The 10267-nt window shown below is 36.5% G+C and overlaps 1 protein-coding gene across 1 annotated transcript; it reads left to right on the top strand.

Annotated features, from left to right (window-relative positions):
* Window positions 1-3887: 3887 nt before the first annotated feature.
* Window positions 3888-10267, top strand: pold3 (polymerase (DNA-directed), delta 3, accessory subunit). The gene is made up of 12 exons (XM_042498002.2): window positions 3888-4041; window positions 4670-4725; window positions 5426-5525; window positions 5608-5647; window positions 5872-6004; window positions 6346-6601; window positions 6688-6760; window positions 7937-8081; window positions 8346-8449; window positions 8721-8806; window positions 8967-9048; window positions 9701-10267. The coding sequence occupies exons 1-12, from the start codon at window positions 3985-3987 to the stop codon at window positions 9907-9909; spliced, it is 1341 nt and encodes a 446-aa protein (XP_042353936.2). The 5' UTR covers window positions 3888-3984; the 3' UTR covers window positions 9910-10267.

Raw genomic sequence — 10267 nt, 5'->3', positions numbered from 1 at the left:
CATGCTGCTGTGATTCTGTATTGGTCATACTAGGAGCAGTTTTATCTCTCAGACAACATACTACAAACAAATCTGACTCTGTACGATGAAAGATGAGAAGAAATACAAATGATATCACATTGGTGTTGTTCTTCATCTTAACCAGCTGTGACCCATCTGAGGACTTCTGTTTTGCACTTAGTGTCAAGACGGTGATTCTCGTCAAGAAAGGGGAATATTTTTCCCTACTCTGCTGCACGTCGCTGCCCTTCTGTTTGACATTTCTATTAGAAGTTGGCAGGCTGATCAGCCTCTCAGCAGCTTTTCAGTGAGCAAAAAAATCAGAGCTGCTTCTCTCTAAATATTATACAAGATCATCTGAGTGCAAAAACAGTGAGACACCTGAATTAATCATCATATGTGCAGAACGTGATTCAAAAACATTGGAATTTGTCCCCAAAGTGTCAGCGTAGTTTCTCTCTCACCTGCTCAAATATAAATGAACCGTTACTTTTATTTCAGATTTTGGAGGGTTAATAAGCATAACATTGTTGCTTATTTAACAAGCATGGGCTCACAAATAAGAAAACGTGTCTCAAGATTGACAGCACCTCTTGTGTCTGCAGCAGCAAACTGTGTACAGGCTTCATTTGAAACCTTTTGTGCTTTATTTTTGTTTGCTTGCAGATTAATATTGCACTGGTGGAAAATCTACCATTGAGCTATCAATGCTAAGGACAGACCTTTTCATTCTGCTTTAATTTAACACAAGTTGTGTTATTGCTTTGGCCAGAAATGACATTCAGACCCCCTACATTGCAGGTGTGGACTTCACCACTGAGCGATCGATGATATGTTGTGGTTGAAAGGGCAGTTGTTATTATTCTTCTCTGATATGATTGAGGTTGAAAAGGTTATTGCATTTTCCTCGAATCAAACCTCGGCTTCCTGCGTGGAAGGTAAAGTTCTACAAAAACACAACTGCTGTATTGTTATTCCAATAACGGGTGGCATTAATGGGAGCCCCTGGAGACCCTGTCACCATTATTATTTTCCACACCTGAGTTGGTACATCATGATGCCAATAATGAACCTGACTCTGACCTTCACTCCATCATTTGTTGGTCTTTTACTTGTTGACAGACCTTCGACAAATGCTGCTTCCAACAGTCTCGTGTTGCTTTTATTGGTGCAATAGCACATCAACTCTGAATGGAAATCACGTGCTTCGTCAATTTCATCATCCTATTTCTAAACTGAAAAAGATTCATTCTAACAAGTAATGTATGGTCCGTTTCATGAGTCTCATTTCCAGTCATAATGAGCTCTACCTGATGCAGACAAATGATGACAAGCAGTGGAGTCGGGAGGAAGCTGACCAGGCGCTGCCCAGTGATTTGTTTGGAAAACTTACAATTTATGATGAGGTCACCCATGGTTTAATATATCAACATTGTCCTTCCTAAATATCTCTGTCACAGCAGCTCATTAAAATTCCAAATGTATATTGATTTGTATTGTGATGCACTAATAACTGCTGCTGATCTCTTCCCTGCAGCCTGCGGATGAGCCTCTTTTTCTCCATTTGTAATTGCCTTCTGCTACTGTGGCAATGCTTATTCCTATTTCCAAATCAGTTGGTTCTTCTCTTTAAATCTAATTTAAAGTGCTGGTTATTATTCATTAACCATTTTATGATCTTTCATCCAGCATCGTCAGCAGGTTTTTCTTTGAAAGGGTCTGTTCGCATTTAAAAAGCACTGCAACAACTCAAAAACCTACTAGAAGGATTTCAAGGATCACACACTCTGTTGTGGCAGTTTCTTTTTCTCATAACACCTGTGGTTAACCATTGGCAAGTGTTGTACCATACAACATTTCAATGGCTTTATTAGAGAGCCGACAATATCAAAATGTCAGGAAATGAGAGACAGAGAGAGAAAGAGAGAGAGATGGGGAAAGACATACTGCAAAGGTTCCACATCTAATTCTAACTATTGGGACTTTGTGATCGATGGTCTCAGTGTAACTCTGAACTTCAAATATTTGATAAATCAACCACATGAAAGTGTTTGACAGAAAAAATACTACAGGAAGCAGAAAAATATTTTTCCTCTTGTGTTACATAAAGGCACATAAAAGATTTACAAATATGTAAATATACCATTAAATATCAAATACTATAAGTCTATGATACAGCGGTTGCTGCAAACTGATGCTTAATTTTGTCATTTTGTCCATATTTTCTGTCTTTTATTGTTCAATCTTTTTATTTCACCATTAGGAAGGGACATCAAGAACTGGTTCCAAATTTTCTAATCCATCACAATCATATGGCTTAGAGCTGATGATTTCCTCTTACTGATGCCCACATGTTTTGGTTTTTTTTTTGTTGTTGTTTTTTTTTCTGACAGTTACACATTGCAAAACAATGATATCATAACTTATGCAACTACACTGCTGGAAACTTCAAACAAGATGAAGTAGATAGTGGAGAGATAAAAATGGTTTAAGGCATTTCACAAAGACAACACTGCTGCTTGTAGTGTCTATATATTAATTATTTTGAGTAAGCGTGAAAATACCAGCAATATGCTGGATCATTGATTATAGTCCTACATTTTTCCACACCGAAAATTGATCAGGAATCTATAAGGGAATGGATAAGGAATCCGACAAAAAAGCAGAATCAATAATGGCAGTGGTATCATTAAAATCTTATCAGTTCCAATTCCTATTTACCATTGTTTCTTTACTCCCCTGTGCCAAACCTTTAGCCACCATCTTTTAAATGACACATGATAAACATTTAGGGCAAAGGTGACATGTTTGCTTCACAACATGGCAGGCAGAGAGAAAAATAAGGTGTATGTGATAAAGGGTTAAGAAAGCTGAGATATCACAGTCAACACATCACATACTTAATCACACCTGAGGGTGATTAAATGTAGCTTGCACTTGGTAGAAAACTGTCAGTGTTTTATGGGTGTTTCCATATAATCAAGAAATGAGCAGTCACTTAAACAACACATATTTTTTATCCACAGAAGATATAATTTTTTGCCATGATGGCAATTTTTTCATTTTCAATTTTTTCAACATACAGTACAGCTCATTAACTACAGAGGACCATGCTTTATCATGCAGGTAATGTAATACAAAGTGCCCAGAGATATGAAGTAATAAAGAAACATTTACTCAAGTGCACTTTATGAAAGACAGCATTTATTAAGGTAGCATTTTCCCCTGGAAAAACCTCTTTTACCTTCACTTTTTCTTATTCAGATCAGTTGATTGATCTACGAGTTGAGTAAATGGTTTACATAAAATGCAATGTGTTTAAAGTAAAAAGATGATGTTTTGGCGATAGCCTACATTTCTACCTGAAAACAGCAACATTATATTTTTACTGTACAATCTTAACTTATGGCCTAGTAGAGTAAAAACATACATTTCTTTTTATTATGCTGTAAAAGAGAGTACTTTGGAAAGTCTGCCAAAATGGACACAGTCAACAAAGTATCTCAATAATATGCTTGCAAGATTTTTACTGTATGTATGATTAAGGGAAAGGCTGGCTTGATTCCATATTTTTTAACATTAAATTAATTGTTTCTACCGTCAACTAATCCCACTTTTGTCAACAAATCATACTTATATGCTTACAAATGGGTCAAAAATTACATAGTTCAACTTTAAAAAAATGCTCTGCGATTTCTTAATATATCTTGGGAATGTAGTTTTTAATCTAACATTACTCAAGCAGACGTAAGGAGAGCATTTGTTTTAATTTGTTGACAATAAAAAATAAATGTAGAGCATCTCTGCAGCCGCTCTGTCATCAGTGTGGTGTAGCCCGTGTTGGCCTGTAGAGGGCGCAACTTGTCATCCCGCCGGAAGGAAGGACAGGCACATGTGATATTTCCCAGGAAGTAAATAAACTGTATTCCCGCGCAGTCAAATTGGTTAAACAAGACATCTGTATTCACGGTTAACCCCGAAAAAATGGACGAGCTTTATTTGGATAACATTGATGAATACGTCAACGACCAAGATAAGATAGTGAGTATACTATTTATTCATAATTTGTGCTCTTCAAGAAGATATAATGCCAATTTACAGACGTTAGAACCGAGTTAGCCCCGGTTTATGATTAGCCGTTGAACTGCGTTTGCTAAACTGCCTATTTACGGTTTGCTCTGTCGGGGCTATATATGTATTTATTGTGGTGTGTCTTAAAACCATCTACAAGTTCATTTGGGTTTTTTGTTTAATTCGGCTCACCAATGATCTAGAAATTCTGCTTCAATTGAACAAAAATGTTTCATTTTACAGTTGATTTGCTCTAACTGCTTGTAACCGCCAACTGCTGTGTCTTTATGAAATGTAGGATTTATCGTAGTGTAGTAATTCAATATATCAAGTTAAACAACAGTCAATGTTTGCCATTTTGTTGATGATGTCGGGGTGGTGATAAATATTTATCCTTGTCGAGTTTAATGATGGAAAGCTAAAAGCTAACGTCACCCAGAATTGTAGCTTAGCTAACGTTAGCTTAACTGTTCAAGACACGCTAACGTGACGAATATGGTAAAACACTGACGTCTTTTTTCCCAGCTGCTTTATTTGCGTGTAAAGCTAGTTTTAATCTAACTGAAACACAAATGTTGTCTTGTTTTGTGTTTAACAGGTGACATATAAATGGCTGAGTCTCACTCTGGGAGTTCATGTCAACACAGCCAAACAGTGAGTGTTGCTCCTCTCTTTGACTAAAGCTTTATTATTAGAGTCAGACTTTGCTTGATAAACACCAGGTTTTCCTGTTTATGCTAGGTGATTGAAATCACAATCAGTGCATCATCATAAGTCCATAATAACATTGAATGAGTCTTTTTAGGGCAGTATTTTCATATTTTTGACAGTGCCGTCCAGAGTACGGCTACCAAAATGATGTCTGAGTATATATACCTCATTTTGAGAATATGGCTTTCTATGAAAACTCATTTGATAAATTGTAACCATTTCCAAAGGCATTTCAGTTCAACCACAGAGTTTAGTTCTGTCTTAATGTTAAGTCTCTGTATATTAATATATTGCAAAGTATAATCTAAAATTATTCATATTGAAATTAAAGTCAAGGTAGTGCTGATTCACTATTCGCTGCTAAGCTTTCTGTAACTCTAAAAAGATATAAAGGTTTAGTACCCAACAGGGTGTACTGACACCTTTTTATAGGGTTTAATGGTATGCAGTGGCATGTTATAAGTGAAATATAAGCCCTTATAAATGTAGAGAAGGCTTTACAGCGATCAGTATTTCAATATTAATTATTTTGTTGGACAGTATAATGTCAAACTGTTACTAAGATAATTAAGGTCATAGTTCACACAATCTCTGGGAACCTTTTTAAAGAATAAAACACTCCAAATGTGTGTCTTGTTTTCAGAATGCTCTATCATTATTTGGATCACAAGAGGAAGGAAAGTTCAGCTCAGCTCCATGCCACTTATCTTGTGTCAGGGAAGTTTGTGGACAATGGCCAAACGGTGAGAAAACAAAAAAGATTAACAAGACTTGTTTTTGCATATTTCCTTAAGCAAATACTCTAATTTTCGACCTTCCTTTCAGAGTCACAAGGTGTCGGTTGTCAAAGAGGACCAGTTGGAAGGTGTGTAAATATGTTTCACCGGTGTTGACCTTGTGCTTACGCAGTAGCGTTGTTAGCTGTTTGTAGCTGTTGATTTTAGCCTCCAGGTCATGAACTAAAACTATGCTTATTTTTGGAAATGCATGTATTTTGAAGATTGATTATTTGTTTCACTATTTTTTTTTTATTTAGGGAGATATCAGTTTCATCTAACCTCGGGTGTCTTTTTGTATTTTTTTCTTCAGATTTTAAATCCAAGATGAGCTTGATAGTCAGTGTCCACGTCTACAGTGTCCAGAAAGCTTTACTGAAAGATAGCGGCCCCCTCTACAGCGTTGACTATGATGCTGTGAAAGACAATCTGAAAAACTGCAGCAGGTATGTTGTGTTCTTAAAGGTGGATAGTAATCAGGGTCAGGAAAAGCTTTTATTCAAAATTACAGGTACGCTGCAGAGACCTGATTTAAGTGGATTGTTCGTTTAAGTACGGTTTTCAAACGAAGCCAGTCAAAATGTTTATAAGACCTGAAGAATCTGCTTCCTCCTTCCAATATCTCCTCCATACAGTATATCACTACTGTAATGTCAGGATAGTGAGACAGAGTGAGTACATTAGTCCAGCATCAATCTACAGGTTGAAAAAAGAAGGAGAAAAGCAACAGATAACAGTTTAGTTGTAGGTCTGTCGGTGTTGAACTGGTCCTCCTACTTGTCTGCAGGTACAGTGCAATCCGCTGTGACAGTGCAGTCCCCATGTCCTCTCTGGAGCTGCAACAGGCGAGAGAAATCCAGCGAGCTCCCGCACCAGAGCCTGTTCACAAAAAAACTGCCATGAATGGAGATGCTAATCTGGCTTCAAAACCTTCCACCAAGCCGCAGAAAGGCATCATGGGAATGTTTGGAAATAAGACCGCTCCTAAGAATCAGGACAGTGGCAAAGATGTCAAGTCAGAGCAGAAGGAGGATGCACCTGTGGTAGGGCCTGGTGGTCTTAACAAAGAAATGAAGTACAGAAGCAGAGCGATCGCTGTAGTTTCTCACTATTGTGTTTGGTGTTTTAGGTTGATGCCGCTAAAAGCAAACCAGCCACAAAAGCCAGTCCAATGATGAACTTCTTTGGGAGTCAAGCAGCAAGTGAGTTATATTATCGCCACCATCGTTCCATGTCTGGTAACTGCTACTGCTCCCTCAAGGCAATTTGAGGCAAGCAAATTTCAAACAAAAGTACTTACAGACAATCTAAAAACATACACAAAAAAATTTAAAAATATCTAATAATGATAAATGATGCTTGAAAGATTTGAAATACACAAGGGTTAATTGCAGTGGCTAGAAACATCAGTCCTCTGATCTGATCAATGCACCTTTGACATGTTTTGACATAATATGTCACTTTTTGGATATGCGTCTGTGGTGTTGGCCGCATGTCATTAACACTTTCCCAGGTAATCTCCAGTGAAGCATAAAATCCTGTGTTCAAGCTCACTGCAACAAATATTTTTGTTACCACTTTTAGATTTTTTTTCTATTTCTCAACATCAATACAGTTTTTTTTTGTGCCTTATTTTTCAGACTTATTACAGTAGCGTCATTTAGAGACAGCACATGTATTGCATGTATTAACTTAAGATATTTGCACTGTAACTATACTTCTGAACAACTGTACAATCCCTCTATAGCACCTTTTGTACATACATTTTGTTTCCTTTGTATTCTATTTTGTAATTTTCTATATTTAAATTGCTTCTCTATTTTTTATCTTATGTTCTATTCTATTTAAATTGACTTTTTTTATTCTCTCCTTTATGTTAATTGTTTTGCACCAAAACACCAAGTCACATTCCTTGTATATGTAAATGTACTTGGCAATAAAACCTGATTCTGATTCTGATTCTGATCCTCCTCCACCGTACTTCTCCTCTCCCAAATATTGACCTACTTCTATTTTCTGGGTGCAATACTTGTCACTGAATGAGACATAAACAGTCTCTAGCATGAAACTGAGGTAACAACCTGTTAGTAAACTACCTCAGCTTCAGGTGAACCCTCTTCACCGTTAGATAAACCCCAGGATTAACCCCCCGACAGCAAATGCTTGAAATTGTTGATATTTTTTGCATTCAGACAAATAAGAAAATTTTGGGACAGACACAACATGACTGACAAACATAATAGATGATTTACAATGTGATGGTAAACTTTTCTTTTTTTATAGTGTGGGCTAGTAACATGTTGTACTAGTTACTTACAGGTGTGCTGAATTTATCCAATCTCTGAACCTCTCCAATGAAACACTTCTTGTTTTTTCAGAGAAACCAGAAAAAACGGTGAAGCAGGAGGAAGCAGCTCCATCATCATCCTCAGCAGAGCACCAATGCCAGAGTTCACCGCCCGAGAGAAAACAAGCTTCTCCTGCTGCTGTGGAGCCAAAAGACTCTAAGAAAGACTCAAGAAGGTCTGTGTGTGTTTCAGTATAACACTTCTGGGAAAAAGGCTTGGAGTATGGATTATCTCCAACTAAATTATTCATTTGTGCTCAACACCTAAGATAGAAACACAAACAAATACAGGATTTTGTATTTCTTCTCAAATTCAATGACTTACAATGGAAATATAAAAGTTTTAAAATCATTTGAAATTAAGTGATGATGTACTGTACTTGGTACTTCAAATCATCAAATAAGACTATATTTTAAATAAAAGTATTCCTCTTGTGAAGCAAAACCAAGCGAATTGAGGATTCTGACAGCGAGGAGGAAAAGATGGACAAGAAAAAGAGACGAAGGATTAAGAGGCCCGAGCCAGACAGCAGTGATGAAGATGGTGAGCTGCTTACGTTTTTAAAATTAATTTTCTCTTTTGAAAACTAAAGAGGAATTGACATTAATAGGCTGCCTTCTTTTATAATTTCACATTTATAGGAGTCTTACTGTCTTTTATGCTCTAATTTAAGAAGATTTCAGAGAAATATGTCCCAGTTGATGTGTGTTCTAAAGCCAGGATGTTATAAGATAAGAAGGAGTTATGAAAAAGGCAAATGTTAAGGTCCTTATAATAGAAATAATTGAAGACTAACACTTGCTCACGTCTTCAGTCATTCCAGATTCTCCACAGCCGATGGAAACAAAAGAACCTTCACCAAGTCCTAAGAGGGAGGTTGAGTCTGTTTCACATTCACATGTAAGTGGTTAAACCTGCTGATTAGACATTAATTTAATGCTGAGTGTCAACGAGAACATCCATGTACTTGTTTATAAGGCCTTGATGAAAAATTCTTTATGTATTTAACACCGATTTGCTAAAGGAACTTTCACGTTGTTTTGTGTTTTTATTTCTCCAGCAAGGAAACTCTGAAATGAAGACGAGAAAGAGGAGACGAGTCCTGAAATCTCGGACCTTTTTAGACGAGGACGGATGCATCGGTATGAAAGGCAGACATTAAAAACTCATCCTCTGACTGGAATGCATTTGTTAAATATTTTCTACATGTAATTTATTATCCAAAAAAACACAACTTTATGCAGAATTTGTGTCTTTATAGTTTACACCACCTTAACAAAGTGTCAGATTAGTGACACTTGTAGAATGACAGCTATATTCTTAGAGAATAATTTCTACATTTTAAGCCTTCTAGAGAGAGATGTAAATGAAGTCCATTTAGGGGTGCAATCAGTTATAACCTTACAATGAACAATTAATTGAACAATTTACCAAAACCCAAGCTAACATAACATTTCATCCAAAACCCATAGATATTTACTTTACTATTTTGTAGGATTTAAAGAATTAAAAAAAAAACACGCACAAATTTTAAAATTTTGAGAAAATAGATCTTGTTAAATTTTGGGCTTTTTTTTTTTTTTGTTAAATTTTCTTTTAACGATTGCTTTTTTATCAAAATGATTAATTGCACAACAATCGTGTTTTTGTTTCAGCTCTTGATTCCATTCCCTTGTTTGATAAAATACTCTAAAGAACTTTTAATATGATGCTGTGTCGTACACCACCACATACTATGGCCATTTACCCTCAAGTGAAGCCCAAAGTTACAGCGGTACATATTTTTCCCCACAGTGACAGAGAAAGGCTATGAGAGCGAATCGTACTCCGAAACAGAGGATGATGTTGCGGCCACAAAACAAGCTCCAAAAGATCTCATCTCTGCAAAACTACCAGCAAGTAACAAACAGGACGAGAAGAAGATTAGTCAGAAGAAAACATCTGCAAATGCAAACAAAGGAACAAAACAAGCTTCAATTATGGGATTTTTCCAAAAGAAATGATGGGGGACAGTGTGAGACACCTTTATTGGCAATGAGCAACAACAAAGAAGACTGCTGGAGACTTACTGTAACGAGGTTTGGGTGAAACTGACAGCTGAAACACATCAAATCACTTCTCAAGGACTTCAACTACATGGATCACAGGATAGCAACCTTTTCACTTTTCACCTCACCATCACCAGCTGTGAACACATGTATTACTCAATAAATATTAAAATAGACACAAAGATGTGGTTAACATGATTTGTGTAGGACGGTGGTGTCCAAACTATTAAAAACAGGAGCCAGTTTAGATAATGTAAAGGCCACCTGCTTCTCACTTTACATGGGTTATTTAAAATAAAAATCATAAATGCAA

The sequence above is a fragment of the Plectropomus leopardus genome, chromosome 12 (assembly GCF_026936395.1).
Source record: "Plectropomus leopardus strain MGB_pleo_1.0 chromosome 12, ASM2693639v1, whole genome shotgun sequence".
NCBI lineage: Eukaryota > Metazoa > Chordata > Actinopteri > Perciformes > Serranidae > Plectropomus > Plectropomus leopardus.
This window is presented reverse-complemented; position numbering and strand designations above follow the sequence as displayed.